Raw genomic sequence first — 23,165 nt, forward strand, 5'->3', positions numbered from 1 at the left:
TTCTCTTTTACCATTCTCACACGTGCAGAACCTGGTTCTTCTCCTGAAGTCTCTGCCTTAATGAATGGTACCACTATTTACCCAGCTGCCGAGCTTGAAACCTGAAAGAATTCCTTGATTCCTATTTCCTTCTATTTAATTACCGTGTCCTTTTTTTTTTTTTTTTTTTTTTAAGTTTTTCTTTAAGGATGCCTCACTCTGATAAGTGTCTGCCTTCAGCTCAGGTCATGATCCCAGGGTCCTGGGAACGAACCCCACGTTGGGCTCCCTACTCAGCGGGGAATCTGCTTCTGCCTCTCCACAGCCTGGCTTGTACTTTCTCTCACCTCATTCGTGCTCTCCCAAATAAATAAATAAAATCTTTAAAATAATGAAGTTTTAATTTAAATTCCAGTTAGTTAACATACAGTGTGATGTAATATTAATTTCAGGTATACAATATAGCAATTCAACACTTCCATACAATACCCAGTGCTCATCACAAGTGCACTCCTTAATCCCCATCACCTATTTCCCCCCACCTCATGTCTGATAACCAGTTTGTTCTCTATAGTTAAGAGTCTGTTTCTTGGTTTGCCTTTTTCTTTTTTCCCCTTGGCTCATTTGTTTTGCTTCTTAAATTCCACAAATAAATGAAATCATATGGTATTTGTTCTTTTCTGACTTGTTTCACTTTCCACAACACTCTCTAGCTCTATCCACGTCCTTGCAAATGGCAAGCTTTCCTCCTTTTTATGGCTGAGTAATATTCCATTGTATATATACCACATCTTCTTTATCCATTCATCTGTCAATGGACACTTGGGCTATTTCCATAATTTGGCTGTTGTGGATAATGCTGCTATAAACCTTGCAGTGCATGAATTACCATTTTTTTTTTAAATTTCATCTTCTAAATGGATCTCAAATCCACTTACTTTTGTCCATTTTTACTATACTTGACTAAGAAGCCAGGTTCACCTCTCATTTGGATTACCTGCCTCCTGTCTTGTCCCTCTCTAACAGATTCTTCTTGATGTGACCAGAGCTATCTTTCTACATGACAAATATGGTTATGTCATATGTCAGACACTTAACTGACTGAGCCACTATGCTTAAGGGGCACCTGGGCAGCTCAATCAGTTAAGTGTCTGCCTTCAGCTCAGGTCATGGTCCCAGGGTCCTGGGATCGAGGCCCATGTCAGGTTCCCTGCTCAGTGGGGGGCCTGCCTTTCTCGCTCCCTCTGCAGCTCTCCCTCCTTGTGCTGTCAAATAAATAAAATTAAAAAAAAAAAAAAAAAAAAAAGAGGCACCTGGGTCGCTCAGCAGGTTAAGCCTCTGCCTTCAGCTCAGGTCATGATCTCAGGGTCCTGGGATCGAGCCCCGCATCGGGCTCTCTGCTCACTAGGAAGCCTGCTTTCCCCTCTCTGCCCGCCTCTCTGCCTACTTATGATTTCTCTTTCTCACTGTCAATAAGTAAATTAAAAAATCTTTTAAAAAAATAAAAATAGGGACGCCTGGGTGGCTCAGTTGGTTAAGCGACTGCCTTCGGCTCAGGTCATGGTCCTCGAGTCCCAGGATCGAGTCCCACATTGGGCTCCCTGCTCGGCAGGGAGTCTGCTTCTCCCGCTGACCTCTCTCCTCTCATGCTCTCTCTCAAATAAATAAATAAAATCTTTTAAAAAAACATTTTAAAAATAAATAAAAATAAAAAATAAATAAAATAACTCTGCTTAAAACCTCTGAATGCCCTCTATTGTTCTAAGAATGAATCCCAGTCTCTTGGTTCATAAGGCCCTTCAGGATCTGACCTACAGCAACCATTCCAACCTAACTTTTGGAGTCCCTGCATCACCCCCACTCTGCCCCTGCCAAATGCTATGCTCTGGCCAGGTTGAGCTACTTTATTTTCCTCCAAAGTATCTTTACCATCTCTAGGCCTTTATACATGCTTTTAAGCCTTATTCCCAACCCCTTCCCACATTGGTTATTCCCTACACATTGCTCCTAAGTGACCCACAGTCACCTCAAACTCAAAACGCTGCAAATCAGACTTAACTGCACCCTGTCCCCCAGTCCTATTTTTTTTGTTTTGTTTTGTTTTGTTTGTTTACCATTCAGTCCTCCAAGAAAGACATGTTTGGTGTATCCTCTCTCATTTCTAAATACAGATCCTTCTCCCTGCACCGTGGTCACTGCTTTTGCTGGATCGGCACTGTTGCTTAGGCCGTGTGGCAAGCTCTTCCTCTGTCTGTACCTGTCCTCCTGGCCTCACCTTCTGCCACTCCCCTTTGGGCGGCCTTTTCGCCTGAGAGCTACTGCAGACAATGTTTCCTCTATCTGCAGTGCTTTCACTCATCCTGCTGACTTGGCAAACACACTCATCCTTCGAGATACAGTTGTCAAAGCAAAATCTAACAGGTATTTTGGTAGTGCCACAAGGACTTTTGTGGCTCGGCCTTTACCTACCCTTCTATCTCCATCTTGCACTATCCTCCCCACTGTGCTCTCTGCTCTGGCCATTCCAGCCTTCATTCAGTTCCTTGAATAATAATAATAATAATAATAATAATAATAATAATAAAACCATGAGCTGTCTCAACATAAGACTTTTTCTTAGAAGAAGTGTTCTTCAATCTGAAATGTGTCCTCACCTCTTTACTTGGCTTAATTCCCACTTATCCTTTAGACCCTAGTTCAAATGTACTCTCAGAAGAGCATTCGCTAGGGGCGCCTGGGTGGCTCAGTGGGTTAAAGCCTCTGCCTTCGGCTCAGGCCATGATCCCAGGGTCCTGGGATTGAGCCCTGCATCGGGCTCTCTGCTCAGTGCAGAGCCTGCTTCTCTCTCTCTCTCTCTCTCTCTGCCTGCCTCTCTGCCTACTTGTGTTCTCTGTCAAATAAATAAATAAAATCTTTAAAAAAAAAAAAAAGAAGAAGAGCATTCACTAACCCTCGTGCCTAGGTTGTGACCCCTCTCTCAGGCTCCTCTAACACACTGTTAGAGCGCTAACAATCATTTGTCCTCATGGCACTTCTGTCTTCTTTTGGAAACAAGCCCCTTGAATTTCTTTGAAGGAACTGCCCTTCTCTTCTGTAGGCGAGTGGTGAGACTGTAAACAGGATTTGCCTGCCCAGAGTGGAGGCACTTGACAAAAGCTAGGTTAGTAAGTTGGTCTCTTTCTCTCTTAAACAGGGTGCTGAAGACATGGACCGTACGTTGTAATCTAGATTCCTGGCATTGCCCTTCATGTCCTTTCCGAGGACCAGCTGCTTGACCTTTAATTGGGTTCTATGGGTACATGTGACCTTCCAGCAAATTCCTTTTTCCTTTAAGGTAGCCAGATTCCATTTCTGTTGCTTGCCGTTAAACAATCCTAACTCAATGTATCTTGTATAGGGTCTGGCATAGAGGCTGGTATTCCATCAACTTGCTAAACAGATGGAAGAATGAATGGAGTGACCAGATGACCAAGAGAGCCTAATGAGTAGCCCTAAGACCTGGATTCTTTGTCTCCCTCCACCCCCTGCTGCAGGGGGCAACAGGAACTGTGCACCCATGATGCCGCCAGCAGCTGCAGCTCCCTGTCACCAGCCCCACCCCCTTTCACAGCACTCCCAGCGCACCCAGACAATTATGTCACAGTCACCTGCCCACACAGAGCCTGCCCTGGCTCTTCTTAGGCACTCTTCCCCCATTTCAGTTTCTGACTTTTACTTTGGGGTTTCCTTCTGAGGACTCCACATTTGCCCAGGCAATTCCCCCGTGTCATTTGTAAAAGCCAAAAACTCAACTTTCTCCACAAAGACTTCCTGAGGCTCCCGAGTGACTACCCCATTTCCAGCGCAGCCAGGGATCTGACCTGACCAAATCTGTGCTCTGAGAGTCAGAAGCTGGGAACTGGTGGACTGATCTGTGCCCTGTTCCTCATGGAGCTCCCAGACTAGCAGGAAAGCTGAAGTCTGATCTTTAGGAAATGTAAACTAGAACAGAAAGCAATCAGGGAGGCAGAGACATAATGCTCTGTGACACAGGAGCAAAGTTCCTTACTGTCGGGTTTGGGCAAGGCTGCAGAGCCCAGAGCATCTTACTCTATACAAATGTGTTTTTTGAAGCTGCATGCGAATGCCGCTTAGACAAGAGAAATGCTATTTTGAGTGTACCAACTCTTCAGGATCAACCTGCAGCTGGGGAAGCTGGCGTTAAAGCCTGGGTCTCACCAGCAGCCCATGGATGTCGAGTCTGTCATAAGTACACAAGACTCTGGGACTTGCAAGTCAGCGGGCACTGCGCAGGCCAATGTGCATAGACAGTGCCCCCAGGGCCTGAAGGTGCTCTCTCCTCAGGTGTCAAAGCAGCAAGCCCACAGCCATGCAGTGAAGGAGAGATGTTTAGTCTGGTGGTTTGGGTTTCCTGCCTTAGCCAAGCTGCAAAGCTCAGTATTATAAAAATCCCTGACCAAGGAGCACATGTGTGTCCGCTGCCTGGCTCCAGGTGGGAAGTGGCATGGATAATGCAAATCTCTGCTTTTCTCCTCCCGCACCTGCACCACGTCAGACACATGAAGGAGTGCAACGGTCTTTGAAATTAACCATTAACTCTTCCACTGCCGTTCCAAAGGACCACGTTGGTGTTCTGAGCTCATGCAAACTCCTAGGAGGCTCAGACACTGGACATAAACAAAAGGAGGTTACGCACTAAAGTGTGCATGCACCTAGCGATGAACCCTCTCTCTCTTTAAGGCAAAATTAACGAAATTACAAGGAGAAATATATAAGTCTTCTGTCATCACAATGGGAAACACAAGAACCACTGAAAAACCAGGCTCACAGAATCCATGAGAATTCAGAAGACCTGAACAGAACAATCACTAAATTTGAACTGATATAGAGTACCTCACATCCAACGAGTAGAGAATGCACTTTCTTTTCAAGCATATATGGAACATTCATGAAAACTGACCACCTCGGAGGCATAAACCCTGATATAAAAAATTATGAACACTGAAATAAGCTTGAGCTTTTCACTTAAAAATTTGAAAATGCCTATTTGGGTCTTACAGCAATTCAACATTTAATATACTCCATAATACTTTGTATTTCATTTTGTTCATAATTCCGTAAAGAAAATCATAAATGTGGGATGCCTGGGTGGCTCAGTCGTTAAGCATCTGCCTTCAGCTTAGGTCATGATCCCAGGGTTCTGGGATCAAGTCCTGCATTGGGCTCCCTGCTCTACAGGAAGCCTGCTTCTCCCTCTCCTCCCTGCTTGTGTTCCTTCTCTCGACGTGTCTCTCTCTCTAAAAAAAAATAAAATATTAAAAAAAAATTATAAATGCTCTCACAGTACCCAATTAGATAACCCTAAGTGCCCCCTGTTTATTTTAGCATGGTGTACAAATAGAATCATTCTCAACCTTTGCTCTCATGTGTAAACAGCTGGGAACACCACACTACACAGCGAGATCCTATTCTAGAATGAAGCGAGACCTCCCTCGAAGGTCCCCAAGCAAGGTATCCTACTCTAGCCTCATCCTTAGGCCACGGACACCCAGAATGGAATTTCTGGAACACAAGTGCACATCGTGAGCCAACTGTGCTACTGGTGTTTTTGGCCTCCAGTGACCCACTTCCCTTTTTCAGTCTAAAGAGCCACCACAAATTCCCACCAGCTGTCCCTATAATCCGCACAAAGCAGATGTTTAGTAACTAATGGCTGTTGAGGACATCAGAACATTTCCCACAAAGAGGAGGAGTTTGAGAAACACTACCAGGGTATATAAAGTTTAGTTCATGGGCTAAAGATACGGATGTCATTCTATGGGAAAATGACAGTACTTTGTATCAGGATACACACAGGCCAGCCAGGCAGGACAGGCCACCAGGAAGAAAACTCCAACCACATTATGGAAGCAGCTCTGTAGCCAGATCTTCTCTGACGGGGTTGTCTTTGGCTCCAGCCTCTGAGCTGTGATGAATGGCTAAGTGCAAAGGGCTGAGTGGTAAATGGAACGAGGACCTATCCCAACCAAAAGAGGTCTCTCATTTCCAAAGGAAGGGCACTGCACAGTCGCCAATAAAAGTCATAAGCTATATTAAATATAAGTAATATAGATCATGGCTCGGGTGAAAGGGAAAGTTGGCAACAGTTGCAAATGGACTGTCAGACACGGCAGACGAAGGGAGAAAGTGAGGGGAAACAACTGTTTATTGAGCACCTACTGTGTACTCACACTGTCTCAATACTTTCACCTATACTCTCTATTTAATCCTTATGGCCCCACGGGGCAGGCACCGTCTCCATTCTATGTGTGAGGGGTCAGAGGCTTAGAGAGCAGAGAGAACATGTTCTAGATCCCCAACCAGTAAGCAGACCAGTTGAACCAACCTAGGTCTGACTCTGAAGCTTTTCTTTAAATTATGCCATACTGACTCTCAGAGGCAATAAGAACAGCAGACCCACATAGGAAGAGAGCAATTATCTATTACTTCCACGCCTCTGCCCCAGGGTGATGGACAAAGGCCCCAGCCATGCCCCACATGAGTCATGGGAGTCAGCAATAGCCCAGAGGGGCTGGCCAACACGCAAATAGCTCCCACATCATCTCAAGTCAGGGAAATAAATCATATCGGAGGATCAATTCATCAAAGACAAACTAAAATAGGAAAAGCAGTATTATAAGATAAACACAGAAAAATTCACTGACCTAGACTACATTAAGTGACCCAGTAAAATAACTCAGAAGTTCACAAACTGAAATCCAATCTTAAATGGGTACATGCTGGTGCGGGGGAGGGGAGAGCCCTCACAAGAGGCTCCAGATAAGTCGTGGTCCCATGAGACTATGGACCCTCTGTCCCAGCACAGCATAGCTCTTCTCCAGCATGAGACACCTGGGGCCAGCAGAAAGTGGAACCTCACTGGGAGGTAGGAGTCCCAGCCCAGCCGGTGACAGCCAATGGGTCATGCACCTGGTTCCCTCTCTCCTGGGAAACAGCCATGCCCTGAGCAGGGCACGCAGGGAATTCTATTCTATTCTATCAAGTGTGTCCAGACCATGCCAGGGTATCTTGAGTGAAGCTGCAGGAGAATTTTGGCAGACAACTTGTCAAAAGAGCAGTGGGGACAAGACATAGCAAAAACAGCTCACTCTGCAGTCAGTATCCTAAACTTCATGGAGCTTATCACCTCGTAGGGTAGATAAGGACAAATAATCACCAAGCAATTGTTACATAAAATAAGACAGAGTCCCTCTCTCCAAAAAATATAATTTTCCTTTTTCCCCAGCAGTAGGATTAACACATGATATTTATTAACTATATAATAAGGGGTTTTTTTTTGGATTTTTAAAGAATGAAGTTAAGAATCATTTTAAATTCCCATGATCTAAAGTTAATTGCTATAAACATTTTGGTGAATATCTTCTCAGAAATCTCTCTTTCCAGAAATACATGTGTGAATGTGCATATATAATTTTACTTATACGTGGCCTCAATATACATGCTCTTTGTCCCTGTTTTGCTCACTCAAAAATATCCTCCATGTCTTTCTGTGTTGATAAAAATAAAATTACATCATCATTTTTAATGGCTATGCAGTATTCCACCATATGGATGTACCATTTTTTTACATAATCCTTAAGTACGCACTGCATGATGGACATCGCCATTTCTATTTTTCTACTCCTCAACAAATATTTACTGAGCACCTATTACGTGCCAGCTACTGTTCTCTAAGTACCAGGCACACAGTGATGAATAAGACAGGCAAGGTCCCTGGCCAAATTCTACTGGGGGAGACTGACAGTACGCAAGTAAAGAGCAGATACTTTGAAGGAAGGATGAGTGCAAAGAAGAAATAAAGACATACCTTCCTAGAGAAGTACTGGGTGTCAAGACAGCAGATTACTTTAGGTGCAGCAGTCCAAGAAGGCCTTCCTGCAGGGAGGACATCTGAACACAGACCTGGGATGGTCACGGGAAGTGGGAGTGAAGCATTCCAGGATGAGGAGATACTGAGCACAGAGGCCCTGACCAGAAAGGGACCTGGCCTATTCACAGACTTGTAGGAATGCCAATGTGGCTTGAGGGCAGTGAGGGGCAAATGGACAAAACATAAATGTGAGATAATTCCAGAGAAACAGGAGTGGGAGCCGGCAAGTCGGACTCTGTAGGTCTTGGAGTTGGGATTTTATTTTAAGTGCACCATGAAGTCAAAGGAGAGCTTTCAGTGGGAACAAGATATGATCTGACTTACATCTGAAAAGATCATTCTGGCTACCGTGTGGAGAATGGATGACCAGGAGGTAACAAATGAGCAGAGAGACCAGTAGGTGCTTCCTTAACCAGGGGAGAAAAGATGGTACCTTGGACAGAGCTGCTAGAAAAGGGCTGGACAAGGACACATCAGAAGACAGAGAAGATGAGAAAGGGAAAGAGGAAGAGCGACAATCAAAGTGGCTGTCAGATCTGTGGGTTGAACACTTGGGGGGAAGGGGACCAAAAAAGTGGGAGAAGAAACACTCTGAATGCACAGATCCCACACACCTTCCATTAGATTTATACGTAAGTATTTCAGTTTGGAGAGGGGCTGCTGTTAAATTTTTTTAATTTTTAATTATTCATTGCTAGTATATAGACATATAATTAAGTTTTTATACTTTGATCTTATATCGCATCATCTCACTAAACTCACTTACTAGTTCTAGGAGGCGTTTTTTTGGTAGATTCCTTGAGATTTTCTATGCAGGCAATCATGTCACCTATGAGGAGGGTCAGTTTTATTCCTTCCTTTCCTATCTGTGCTCTCATTGTTCCTTTTTCTTGCCTTCCTGCACCAGCTAGGACTTGCAGGAGTGGTTCCAGATCTCAGAGGGAAAGCAAGTTTTCACCATGAGGCCTGCTGTTTGCTGTACGTTGTTTGGAGATGCCTTGTATCCAGTTGAAGAAGTTCCCTTCTAAGTTCACTGAGAGTTTTTTTAAATTGGGAGTAGATGCTGAATTTCTGTCAAATACTTTTTCTTCACCAATTAACATGGCCATGTAGTTTCCCTTCTTTAGACAGTAAATATGGCACTCTACATTGACTGACATTTGAATGATGAACCAGCCTTTCATTTGCAGGATAAACCCCACGTGGGCACCAAATCTGGGGAGTTTTAGGCCTTATTCCTTTGAGTGACTTTTCTGTACTGCACTGTTCCTCTTCTTCTAGGATTCCAACGGGAGACAGTAAGCGGGTGTTGCCCCATGCATCACTGGGGCTCTGCTCAACTTTTTAACTCTTTCTTCTTCTGTGGTTCACACTGGGTAATTCCTATTGATTTCCTTTCAAGGTCATTGATTCTTTCCTCTTCATCTCTATTTTGTTCCTGAGTCCATTCAGTTGAGTTTTTTTAAATGTCAGTATTGCATTTTTTCCCCTATATCTCCATTTGGTTCTTTCTTATTTTATTTATTTATTTTTTTGGTGGTGGAGGGAGGGCCTAACAGTTTCTATCTTTTTTGTTTCAACACTGTTTGCTCTTATTTTGTGGAGCATTTTTATAATAGCCATTTTTTTTTTTAAGATTTCTTTATTTGACAGACAGAGATCACAATTAGGCAGAGAGGCAGGCAGAGAGAGAGAGAGAGGAGGAAGCAGGCTCCCCGCTGAGCAGAGAGCCCGATGTGGGGCTTGATCCCAGGACCCTGGGATCATGACCTGAGCTGAAGGCAGAGGCTTTAACCCATTGAGGCACCCCGGCACCCCTATAAGAGCCATTTTAAAGTCATTGTCAGATTATTCCAACATCTGTGTTGAGATTTAACTGGTTCTTCACATGGTAAGTAATTTTGAATTATACCTTGGATATTTTGAATATGAAGTAATGAAACTTTAGCTCTTGCTTAAATCCTGGGGGAGGGGGCACCGGGGTGGCTCAGTCAGTTTAAGTCTCTGACTCTTGGTTTCAGCTCAGGTCATGATCTCAGGGTCCTGGGATTGAGCCCTGTGTCGGGCTCTGTGCTTAGCAGGCTCTGTGCTTAGCAACAGAGTCTGCTTGAGGATTCTCTCTCCCCCTTGGCCCCGTCCCCTGTTCGTGCAGTCTCTTTCTCTAAAATAAATAAATCTTTAAAAAAAAGTAAATAAGGGCGCCTGGGTGGCTCAGTGGCTTAAGCATCTGCCTTCGGCTCAGGTCTTGGTCTCAGGGTCCTGGGGTAGAGCCCCACATCAGGCTCTCTGGTCGGCAGGGAGCCTGCTTCCCCCTCACCCTCTGCCTGCCTCTCTGCCTACTTGTGCTCTCTCTCTCTGTGTCATATAAATAAATAAAATTTTTTAAATTAAATAAATAAATCCAGTGGGCAATGTTGACCTTTCTTTTCTACCAGACTCTTAACCAGGTTGGATTTAGGGGGCGAGTTCTGACCAGCCTTCCATGGACTGTGGTTTGAATGTCAAAACCCACTCATGTGTGACCTCTGTGTGCACCACCCACTGTTCAGTCTGGGACTCAGGCAGTGGTCTATCTTTCAGATCAGTTCTCAAAGTCTTTGGTATGTTGGTTAGGATCAGAAGCATACATGCGTAGCTCAGGGGTTAGCCCAGAAGGTCCTATGTAATTTTCTGGAACCACTTTGAGTTCTTCCCTCTCTATTTTCTCCTTGTACCTTCCAGTTCACTGGGCCTCCCCTTCTTGGTTCTCTGGCCTGAAAGCTGGGATCTTACTGTATCCAAATCCAACCAGCAGGAAGGCAGAGGAGAAAAAGGCAACCAATTTCACCCCGCCCTCCCGGGATTACACATCCTCTGATCAGAGAGGAAGGTTTCCCTTTCTCAGTTTTAGGGGCTTGAAGACCACTGCTGCCACTGAACCCACCACCACCACAACTACTGTGGGACAGCCAGGTGACTAGGGCACAAGAGAACAGAGGAAAAGAACCCCTGGGACTTCTCCTCTGCCTGAGCCTCGGAGCTCCTTTCCCGCCCGAGAGCCCTAACTAGAGGTCTTCTGAAACTCCCTGTGTACCCTGATGTGCCCTGCTTCAGTCTAGCACATGGGACACTGGTAGAAAAATGAGAAATTCATTGCCAGTGTGCAGCATGTTTAATTCTAGTCTTTTTCCCCAATCTGTCTGCTGCCATTCATATCTCAGAGTCCTCAAACAGCTGCTAAATGCACCTGTCCAGGCCTTTAGCTGCATCCAATGACAGAGTTTCTTGTACATGTATCTTGTACACATATCTTGGTACCTACAGAAGCATGCACTTATGTAGGGAATATAGCTATGAGAGGAAATGCCAGGTCATGAGATATGTGTCTATTCGAATTTTGCTTGATACTACATGGTCATTTGTGAAAAGGTTGTAACCAACTTACCCTCTGGCCAGTAAAGGCTCAGAGTTTCCACTCTACCACATCCTCACCAACTCTGGAATAGCAAGCTTTTCCAGTTTTCCCACTTTGGTAGAGGTGCAGAGGGATCTCACAGAAATCCCAATTTGCCTTTCCCCAGGTTGCAATGCAAAATGCAATCAAACACCCTTTCATAAGTTTATTCGCCATCTGGATTTCCTCTTTTGTGAAGTGCCTACCTAGGCCTTTTTGCTTGTTTTGATACCAGGTTGTTTCTTTATTCCTATTGATTTCTGCAGTTCTTCATCCTGGAAACGTGGCCCTTGTTGGTTGTTTGTGTTACAAAGATCTTTTTTCTGCCCTGGATTGCCTCTATCACTCTCTTAAAGGTGTCTTTCTGATTAATGAGAAGTTTTTAACTTGGATGTAATAAAATTGATCAATCTTTTCCTATAAAAGTAGACATAACTTCTGTGTCTATTTAAAAACTTTCTCTCTGTCCACTCTTTTTTTTTTCTTAATCCTACGTGAATTTTTATTAACATACCATAAAACCGATTTTAATGACATATTTTGAACACATTATATGACCTGTTTCTTTTTTTTTTTTTTAAGGTTTTATTTATTTATTTGACAGACAGAGATCCCAAGTAGGCAGAGAGGCAGGCAGAGAGAGGAGGAAGCAGGCTCCCTGCTCAGAAGAGAGCCCAATGTGGGGCTCGATCCCAGGACCCTGGGATCATGACCTGAGCTGAAGGCAGAGGGTTTAACCCACTGAGCCACCCAGGTGCCCCTGTCCACTCTCTCTTAAAGTGATCTCTCTTGTCTCAGCATTTAGGTGGAGTACATCTCAAGCACATGAGGCATGAGACAGCAAGATAACAAGGGAGATAGTACGAGCTGCAGAGGCGGACCGATCTGAGTGGCCCGGACAGGTTATTTTACCTTTCAGAGCATCAGTTTCTTTTATCTATAATCAAAGATACACTATCCACCTTGCAAGATGTGTCTGAAGCTCCTACCACGGCATCAGCACACAGGAAGCCCTTAGTAAACAGGGGCAGCCGTGACTGCATCCTCCGAACTACTCTTTCCCCTCATCCACAGCTGCCAGAACATCAGGGCTGCTTTGTGAAACACTGATCATATCTACTGCATTCGAGGACAGCGAAATGGATTCATTGCCCTCAGCATGCCAGCCAAGCCTCCCTGTTACAGGCGGCACCCACCAAAACGAGAACCACCATCTTTGACTAAAAACGCAGGTGTGATGCCTGGAGATGCTCTTCTCACACAGTAGGGTCATCCTGACGTTCCCACACCAACGTAATGGCAGCAAGCCAAAGACCCAAAGTGATGTCTCTTTGTGCTCACCGCCAACAGCACAGTGGTGTGAAGCAGGGAGACGGCCTCAGACCTAGGAGAGTCAAGCTCCACTGAACTGGAGGGATTTGGTGTCCAAGGAGTGGGTCTGTCAGCCTGTATGTCCTGCGCTTAGACTCGGGGAAGAGAGGGCGTCTGTCGGCCAGCACGTGGGTTGGCACAAGTGCACGGTGAAGTGCGCATCCCAGGGGAGGTGTGTATTTCAGTAAATGGGATGTGCATATCCTCAGGAAGCTGCCGTACTCCCACTGGCCTGACACTGTGTTGGAGAGCCCCGATGACAATCTTCTCTAGCGTCCCCAGAGCGTGGGGCCTCTCAATGACCTCTGCCCTGCTCTCTGGGCCACGATATGTGCTCAGAAAACACACACCCTTTATATGAACCTGGAACACTCTGAATGAGGAGGGAGCATCTACCCACACTCCCCCAAGTGCCCGCTGTTCAAGCAGCTGGCCAAGTCTTCTGGATGTTGAGTCCCACTTTCTAAACCATGAGTCCCCAGAAAAGCTCCTGAAGACTTTCCCACGGTTCTGAGATATTCCATTGCCCTCCCCAGATACCCCGCCCCCCACCTCACCAGGCTCCACTTCAAATGTGGCCAAGTGCTGAGTGCTGAAAGGATAGAGGGGGAGGGATTGGTACCTGAGCCTAGTGTTTGTCCAGCGGAGTCAAAGGAAAGAACCACTGAATCTGCAACACAAGAGGACAAGTTCATTTCTTTCTCCTTCTTAGAGGGAAAAAAAAAAAAAAAAAAAGCTCCCACCAACTCTGCCCAAACCCTCCCCCAGGGGAAAGTCAACTGGACTGGAACACTGAGATGCACAGACAGCATCCATGGGTCCGTGCCCAACCCCCCAACTGGGCCATGAGGCCCTGCTGAGCCCAGCCCCGAGCCTTCCGCTACCAGGAAGAACATCTCAGGGCAGAGACAGGCCCCAAATTCTTCAGAGGCATTTCCTGCCAAATTAGGGGACAAGCTTTTTTTTTTTCCCCTTCTTACAATGAAAATAAAATTAAAGCAATGCAACAGAAAACTCTCCGGCATCTGGTTAAAGGCACTAACATTTCCCTTTGACTTCTCCCTTTCTTTTCTTATTCATATACCTAATTGTTTATTATTTCTTCTCCAAAAGGGCTTTAAGTGGCCTACAGGAATTTACAGTACACACTGGAACTTAAAAATGAAGAAGTCAAGAAAGGAAATATATAGTCAGGGGAATGTTAGTCCACAAAATGCATGCCATGGGAACCAGAGGTAGAATCAAGGAGGCCCGAGCTCCCAAATCACCAAAGGAAAGGAGAGAATGAACAGTTACAAGATTTAGTGCCTACACTACAGTGCATTCATTCATTCGACCAATCAAGAAGTATTGATTGGGCATGATATTATACCGTGACTCTGAGATAAAGCAGCGAACAAAAAAGCATAGTCTCCTCACGGATCTCCCTGCCATCAGTATAGGAGACAAAAAAAGTTACCAAACAACAAGGCATCCAACTCAAAACTGACTAAGTCAAAAAGAGTGCTGTGAACATTCTCATTAAGAACCAGACCTACATGGCCCCAGGGTCCTGGGATCTAGCCCTGCATCGGGCTCCCTGCTCAGTGGGGAAACCTGCTTCTCCCTCTCCCACCCCCCCTGCTTGTGTTCCCTCTCTTACTGTGTCTCTGTCAAATAAATAAATAAAATCTTAAAAAAAAAAAAAAGAAAGAAAGAAAGAAAAGAAAAGAAAGAACCAGACCTAGGGGGGCGCCTGGGTGGCTCAGTCAGTGAAGCATCCGACTCCTGATTTCATCTCAGGTCTCAATCTCAGGGTCGTGAGTTCGAGCCTTACACCAGGCTCCATGCTGGTTGTGTAGCCTACTTAAAAAATTTAAAAAACAAAAAAAACAAAAAAGCCACCCGGACCTAGTTAGGAAGGGGAGTGGGTGTTGGTTAGGGAAGGCTTCCCTGAAGAACGCACACTGGAACTAACAGCTGAACAGAAGCAGGAGTTAAACGTAACAAGAATGGAACGAGGCATTCCAGGCAGAGAGGTCGCCATGTGTGGAGATCTGAAGCTCGATGGGATGGGATGCTTCAGAGTGACTAAAAGACCAAACAGCAAAGCAAATAGCAAACAGTCATCAGAAGGAAATTTCTCTTGTGGGTCCCAATAGTAAGAGGGGGACGCTGTATGATGTTGAAGACTGTAACCTCCACAGCATTTCTGTAATAAGTGAGTGTGAATGTGGTTAAGGCTATTTCTTCCAACACAAGCGTGTACAAAATGAAGCCAACGTATAGTTCAATAAAAGAAATTCTACGGAACACCAAGATAATATAAGGCCCCAGACAGCCCCAGGTAGCCCAGACTCAAAAGGCTCACCCACCAACAAGGAAAGCCAGCTGGATGCGTATGGGACCGGGGTCTACAGCCCCACTGCCACCCCAGCATTACCCTTTGGATCTCAAGTTGATGTCATTTTCTTACTGTACAAGGAAATCCAACACAACAGTTATGTTAACTGTAAGTAATGTGTGTCCCCACTGCTGGACTATCAGCCCCCTGAAGGCAGACACTGTACCTGCTTGATCCCGTGCCCCGGGCTACAGCCCCACTGCCACCCCAGCATTACCCTTTGGATCTCAAGTTGATGTCATTTTCTTACTGTACAAGGAAATCCAACACAACAGTTATGTTAACTGTAAGTAATGTGTGTCCCCACTGCTGAACTATCAGCCCCCTGAAGGCAGACACTGTACCTGCTTGATCCCGTGCCCCGTTACCCACACAATGCCTGGCACTTGATAGCCATCTGCTGGATAACAGTGCCGAGAGAAATGAACGGACCACAGGTCCTTTTTGATAAGGATCAGAAAGCACAGACTCTGTACTGCCAGTTAAGGACAGATCTACATGCTTTGAAACCTACCAAGGAGATGATAGGGCTGAGGTCTTTTTACAAAAGTGCAGAAACCCAGGAAGGCCACTTGGCTGACCCGACAGATGACCACCCTGCCTCTGTGAGACAAAATCAAGGTCAAACTCTCATAAATGCTATTTCTTTTTTTTTTTTTTAAGATTTTATTTATTTATTTGACAGAGAGAGATCACAAGCAGGCAGAGAGGCAGGCAGAGAGACAGGAGGAAGCAGGCTCCCTGCTGAGCAGAGAGCCCGATGCGGGACTCGATCCCAGGACTCTGAGATCATGACCTGAGCCGAAGGCAGCCGCTTAACCCACTGAGCCACCCAGGCGCCCATAAATGCTATTTCTTTATCAACAGTTCACACATCGTCTTTTCTCAATGCTACTGCCCTTCCAGAAGAGAAACCCCTCTTTCTCTCTTTATTTAAGGAGCTTTATTGAGGTATAATTTACATACTATAAAATTCACTCATTTTAAATGTACAATGGATTTTTTTACAGAGCTGTGCAACTATCACCACATGCAATTTTTTGACATTTCCATCACTCTGAAAAGATCCCTCCTGCCCATTTTATCCTGCCCCGTTCCCACCTCCAACCCCAGGCAACCACTGATTCACTTACTGTCTCTATAAATTTGCCTTGCTGGACATCTGCCTACCCACTTTTGCTGGGGCTGTTCTACATCCCCTAACCACACCCCTGCCTCCAACGTGGCCCCGATTCCACCACCGTTTCTACCGCTGACGATGTTTCCGAAAAGTATACCTCACTGTGGCTTTGCTTTTGATTAAAATCCTTCAGAGGCTTCCCGCAGCCTGTAAGACAGAATCCAAGCTCTGACATTCATTCTCTCATTTCCCCCTCATTTGCCATTTTTAATACATCTCATATTCCAGATGGGCCAGACGACCTCTACTTCCCCAGGGGTATACACCAGTGTGCCTTCACTCATCGGACATACTGTGCTCACTGCCTGTTTGCATGCCAAAAATCTCCCACTTTTCCATTAAGATTCTACTCAATCATCCCCTCTTCTTTTTTCTTTTTTTAAAGTAGGCTCCATGCCCAGTATGGAGCCCAGTGTGGGGCTTGAGCTTATGACCCTGAAATCAAGACCTGAGCAGAGATCAAGAATCAGGACGCTTAGCCAACCGAGCTCCCCCGTGTGCCCCAATCATCCCCTCCTCTTGACACCTCCTCTGGTCAGTTCTGCTCACCCTCTTCTTTAGGACATCACTGGACTATTATTATATCATTTATCATAACACCTGGTTACCTCTTTTTCTGTTAAGCATTTCAAGTTCCCTGAGGACAAGAAACCTGTCTTCATTCTGAGGCAGTGATTCCTGGCTGGGTGACTGACACACAGGAAGTACTCAATAGGTTTCTTCAACAAAGTAATAAAAGTAAATGTCCTTGCTTGCTTTCAAAGGTGATGTGATCTAAGTGGTATTTCAGGGGCTGGGGCGGGGGATGGGGGCGGGGAATATCCATTTTGCATACAGATTCTCATTCAATTATGTCAACCTAACTCCCTCCACAGTGAAGCGTCAGGGGTTCAAGTGTGGCCTCCTCCTAGAAAGATAAAAGCATGTATACAGGGGCGCCTGGGTGGCTCAGTGGGTTAAAGCCTCTGCCTTCAGCTCAGGTCATGATCTCAGGGTCCTGGGATCGAGCCCCGCATCGAGCCCCGCATCGAGCCCCGCATCGAGCCCCGCATCGAGCCCCGCATCGAGCCCCGCATCGAGCTCTCTGCTCAGCAGGGAGCCTGCTTCCTCTTCTCTCTCTGCCTGCCTCTCTGCCTACTTGTGAGCTCTGTCTGTCAAATAAATAAATAAAATCTTTAAAAAGAAAAAAAAAAGCATGTATACAAATCAGCATAAGGGGAATACAAAAAATGGCCTTGAAGCTTCTAGGTTAGAGGCTGCAGCCACCTGGGGAAGATTAGGACCAGCTTCCTGAGCAGCTAGCTGACTGCCCACCCGAGCAACAATAAAAACAGCATCTCAAATTTTTACTGCAGTTGACAAGGACCATTCCAACTGCAATTTACCTTCTCTGTACTCTCAAGCAGTCCTGAAATCATCTCTTTTCTTTTGTAAAGATTTTATTTATTTATTTGACAGAGGGAGACACAGCGAGAGCGGGAACACAAGCAGGGGGAGTGGGAGAGGGAGAAGTAGGCTTCCCGCTGAGCGGGGGGGCCCGATGCAGGGCTGGATCCCAGGACCCTGGGATCAGGATCGGAGCCACAGGCAGGCGCCTAACGACTGAAACACCCAGGCACCCCTGAAATAATCTCTTTTTAAACTTTTCAACATAAACCAAGAAGAAAGGCTTAAAAGTCAAGTAAAAGACAAACTAAAACGTAACTGAGCCTAAAAGCAGCAAGATGAAATGCTAACAGTGGCTGTCTCTGGGTGAAAGAATTACAGGTTATGTTTCTACTCTGTTTTTGCAGAATTTGTACAGTGACATGTATTATTTATACCATCATCATCATCATTTGTAAAAAACTAAAAAAAAAAAAAAAAAAAAAAAAAGAGGGGGCGCCTGGGTGGCTCAGTGGATTAAATCCTCTGCCTTCGGCTCAGGTCATGATTCCAGGGTCCTGGGATCAAGCCCCTCACGGGGCTCTCTGCTCAGCAGGGAGCCTGCTTCCCTTCCTCTCTCTCTCTCTCTCTGCCTGCCTCTCTGCCTACTTATCTCTGTCAAATAAATAAATAAATAAAATCTTAAAAAAAAAAAAAGAACTCTCTAATCCACCTGTAGGATTTTAACCTCTAACTCAGAGGTACCAGTACAAAAGAATGGAAGGTTCTTGACTGGTCTTCATTTTCCACTGTACATGCTAATAAGCTGTTCAGCTTTTTCCTATAGTTACTGAGGTTGTCCTTTTATTTCATGCCATTTATTTATTTATTTATTAAAGATTTTTATTTATTTATTTGACAGAGAGAGATCATAAGTAGACGGAGAGGCAGGCAGAGAGAGAGGGAAGCAGGCTCCCTGCTGAGCAGAGAGCCCGATGCGGGACTCGATCCCAAGACCCTGAGATCATGACCTGAGCCGAAGACAGCAGATTAACCCACTGAGCCACCCAGGCGTCCCTATTTCATGCCATTTAAATATACCTCAGCTACATCAATTCCTAAATAGACCGGACTTTTTAAAATTATTATTCTTTTTATCTCCTCTCTCCCCACCCCCTCCACGCCCCGACAAATTTATCAAATGCCAATTGTGTGCCAGGCCCTGTGCCAGATATTAGAGGCAGGGAGCTGAATAAGAGCCAGTCTCTGCCTCACAGCCAAGGAAGACGGACAAGTTCATTGGCACCTGAAATAAAAATAAAGTGGATAAACGTATGCAAAGAGTAAGTAGGAAGCAGAGGAGCGTCTTACTGGAAAGAAAAAGTCAGGGCTTTCGCAGCTATGACTTCTGGCGGTAGCGCACGGCTCCCGAGAGCACGTGTACGCACTGCGGAAGAGTGACAGGGCAGTGAGTGACAGGGCAGAGATTTCAGAAGGAAGTTAGTGACATTTTCGTGTTTTGTGTTACTTTTGATGGATTTTGCTTGGAGCATTAAAAAGCACAGACTTGAGAAATCAGTTCGGTCATTCGTCATTTGTGCTTATTCTAAAGGACAGAAGATCATTTTAGTCATAAACCACTAGGACAGCAAAAGCGAAAACCTGGTATTCAACAAATCAAGAAGTTTGTTTTGCAAGGAACAGAGCAAGAATATCCAGACTTCTCCTTGTCTGGCTGTTTCAAGCAGCCCAGGCTCCAGCTGTTCCTGGCTAAGAACAGGCCAGAGGCAGCCATGTGGTGTGCTACACAAGTGACCAAACAGAATTCCAGACCAAGGTACAACAGAGCGTTGCTGTGCACGACTTTGTTCAAGGAGGAAACCTAGAATTTACTGGAAGTCTTTTATTATGGTCAGATGTTTCCTGTGTCTGGTTTCTGAAGCTTTGGATAAAAGGAATATAAAAGGAGTAGAAAGAATGGGGCCTAGTCTTTCCAGTCACCAGAGGGGCTTCCAAAGCTCAAATTCTGCAGACAAGCCACACATTTGGGGACGAGGTAGCAGTCGCGGTACACACTCAACACTTAACTTCTGCTATCTGCCACGTGGAAGCCCTAGAGATGGAAGAATGGATCAAAAGAGAAATTGTCCCTTTAAGTAGCTTGCAAGCAGGTAAAATAAAAACACGTATGAAGCTAAGCATTCGATAGTTAACAGTCCTGTACTATATACTTGGTATATGCTGGGAGCAGATCATAAATATTCTCACCACACGTGCACACACACACACACACAAACACACACACACACACAGGTAACTAGGTGAGTTGAGGGATGGGCGAACTTGCTTTATTGTGGTGATCATTCCACAAATAGAGATATATGTCCAATTATCACACTGTACACCTTAAACTTACACAGTGCTGTCAATTATGTCTTCCTAAAGTTGGGGATGAAAAGCTAAGCATAACACAGAGGGATGGAAATAAGAGTAAGGAAGGAGGGGTGCCTGGGTGGCTCAGTGGGTTAAAGCCTCTGCTTTCGGCTCAGGTCATGATCCCAGGGTCCTGGAATCGAGCCCCGCATCGGGCTCTCTGCTCAGCAGGGAGCCTGCTTTCCTTCCTCTCTCTCTGCCTGCCTCACTGCCTACTTGTGATCTCTGTCTGTCAAATAAATTTAAAAAAAAAATTTTTTTTTAAAGAGTAAGGAAGGCGCTAGTTCACTGTTTGCTAATTTAACAGATATTTACAAAGCAACTCTCACACACCAGACTTAGGGATACAACAGTAAAAAAGAACAACAAGACTGTTCCTATTCTCAAGGAATTTATGTTTTATGCAGGGAGATGAAAAAAATGAGTAAACAAATGAGCAAAACAAGTTCAGGCAGTAAGTGGTACACGGAATGTTCAGCGATGTGACAGTGACTGACGGTGAGGTACAGGCCAAGTTAGATGGGGTGTTTCGGGAAGGCTTCTCTGAGGAGGTGACCTGTGGGCTGAGACCTGAAGACAGGAGCCAGCCAAGAGTAGATGAAGGGAAAAAAAAGAGCTCCAGGCGAAAGGAAAAAGCAAGTTTAGCAATCTTAGTACATTTAAGGACCAGAGAGAAGCGGCACTCGAGCGGCTCAGTTGTTAAGCGTCTGCCTTCGGCTTAGGTCACGATCCCAGAGTCCTGGGTTCAAGCCCTGCATCGGGCTCCCCTGCTCAGCAAGAGGCCTGCTTCTCTCTCTCCCACTCCCCCTGCTTGTGTTCCCTCTCTCACTCCATCTTTCTCTGTCAAATAAATAAATAAAATCTTAAAAAAAAAAAAAAAAAAAGGACCAGAGAAGGCCAGTGTTGCTAGAACGCAGAGCACAGAAAACACAAGGAGAGTGTGAAATGAGGTCAGAGAGGATGACAGGAACCAGATCCTTGGGAGGCCCTACGTAGGAGGCCATAGAAAGAGTCTGATTGTATTTCAACGGCTTCAACCAGGAGAGCAACATGATCTGATTTATTTTTTAAATATAAACTTTGACTGCTATGTGGGAACAAAATTGACTATTCTGGCAAGGGAGTAAAAGACAGATGAGGGCAGAGAGACTGAAGGCAGGGAGATTGATAAGGAGGAGAATGCTCATTTTAGAGGAGAGAACACAGCAGCCTGAACCAAGACAATGGCAACAGGAAGAGAAAAGGGATGGATGCTAGAGATGTTCAGAAGGGAAACTTTCCAGGACGAGTGACCGGTGATGAGAGTCAGAGATAAGGAAGGAGGAGAATTATATGTACATTGGGACTTGGGAAATTAGACGGCAACTGCTGCCTGATCGGGAGTGCCCTTCATGTGAACCCCATGATCCTGCCTCTCCTCTGGCCACTGACGACTGGACCACAGTGGGTACCCAACCCTGATCAAAACCCATCTATGAGGCACACAGAGTCTACCTTTGGGCGACCTGAACCGGGAAGTATAGAGAGCTGGGCAGACACAAGCAGAGAAAGAAGCCAAGACTGGGAGGCCATGGGCCAGACTTGATGCTGGGTCCGAGCGCCCACCTTCAAGGCAGAGATCAGAGTGAAAGCCACAACCCTGCCCCTGAGGGCAACAAGACATCTTGAAGAGCTGTCTTAAATCCAGAATGTTCTTCCAGTGCCGGTGTCTGTGGCATTCAACTAGACCACGTTTCCACTCGACCTCAGGGTTCAGCTTTTCCTCGGTTCCTCTGAGGCTTATTCTGTAACTGAGATTCAACTTTCCATGTCCTTTTGTTATCATATATGCCATATATATATCATATATGCCATCACATATGCCATCTATAGTCTGAGTGGGCTCACTTCCTCTACCTTCCAGTCCTCACCCTTTAATACACTAGAACCCTCTCTGCCTTCCCCATGATGGGGTATAACGTGTGGATCTAACCAGGCTGGACCTGCTCCAAGGACAACTCACCCCACAGGGTATGAATCACAGGAGAAGCAGAAGGCCCCACTTGAACCTTGGGCCTAAGATGTGGCCTCTAATCTAGCTTTACAGAAGAGCCTCAACTTGAGGGTTTGATTGGTCTGTTAGCAGAACTGATATTTTAATGGCCACGTGGCTGTTTCTTGTTCTAGATTCTCCATTGCCTAGATCCTCAGGGGAGGGTTCTAACCCCTAGTCTTGGTCCCTCAATTTCTTCCCTCTCTCCCCTATCCCAAACAAACAAAACCTGAGTAAATGAGATTCCTGAAGATACAGAGAAAAAAGGCCTGAGGACAGAAAACAAAGTACAACCATTAATTTAGAGGCATGTGATATATGGAAGAGAATCAGTGAAATAATCAAAGAGACAGGACTAGCAGGACAGAGGGAGCCAGAGGAGGTGAGAACGGGTTACAAGAAGGAATACGGAAATGTGGCAAGAGGTGGAAGAAGCTGATGGATGAAAAGATACAGCAGAATTATTCACTGGGAAGACATCTGTAACCTCAGTGGGAACCTTTTCCATACAATGATCAGAGGGCAGACTCAGCTCTGAATCAATACAGTAAACACAGTAGACTTATTTTAAGAAGTTTCTTAGATTTACTTTTTGTGTGTGTGTTTTTTGGTTTCTTTTTAAAAAAATTTTATTTATTTACTTGAGAGAGAGCAAGTGAGAGCACAAGCCAGGCAGAGGGTCAGAGGGAGAAGGAGAAGCAGACTCCCCACTGAGCAAGGAGGCTGATGGGGGACTTGATGCCAGGGCCTCCGGGATCATGACCTTAGCCAAAGGCAGATGCTTAACCGACTGAGGCACCCAGGTGCCTAGATTTATTTAATTAATTTAACCCACTGAACCTATGTAATAGGGTTCTTACTAAGCTCAAAAGACTGCAGGAAAATATTAGACATGTCCTCGCCATGGGAGAGTTTATGAACTATCCACCAGGAGTAGAATACAGAGAAGTTGCTATGGTTCAGATGCAAGAGAGAGTTTTTGCTGGGAGAACCTAGTAAACCAGGGAGGCGGTGGTGCTGACCTAGCTTGAGATGACCTTATAGGACAGGCTGTGCTGG

At 45.4% G+C, this 23,165-nt stretch overlaps 1 protein-coding gene across 6 annotated transcripts in view; it reads right to left on the reverse strand.

Annotated features, from left to right (window-relative positions):
* ST3GAL3 (ST3 beta-galactoside alpha-2,3-sialyltransferase 3) overlaps positions 1-23,165 on the reverse strand; it is a 193,162-nt gene that overhangs the window by 105,127 nt on the left and 64,870 nt on the right. For 5 of the 6 annotated variants that reach the window (XM_047727345.1, XM_047727349.1, XM_047727346.1 and 2 more), the window contains one exon: positions 13,336-13,383. The exons of the other annotated variant lie outside the window; for it this stretch is intronic. In XM_047727345.1, the coding sequence (XP_047583301.1) occupies positions 13,336-13,383 (48 nt within the window). The remainder of the gene's footprint in view (positions 1-13,335; positions 13,384-23,165) is intronic. 6 annotated transcript variants of the gene reach the window in all.

Source organism: Lutra lutra, chromosome 4 (assembly GCF_902655055.1).
Source record: "Lutra lutra chromosome 4, mLutLut1.2, whole genome shotgun sequence".
NCBI classification, from domain to species: Eukaryota; Metazoa; Chordata; class Mammalia; order Carnivora; family Mustelidae; genus Lutra; species Lutra lutra.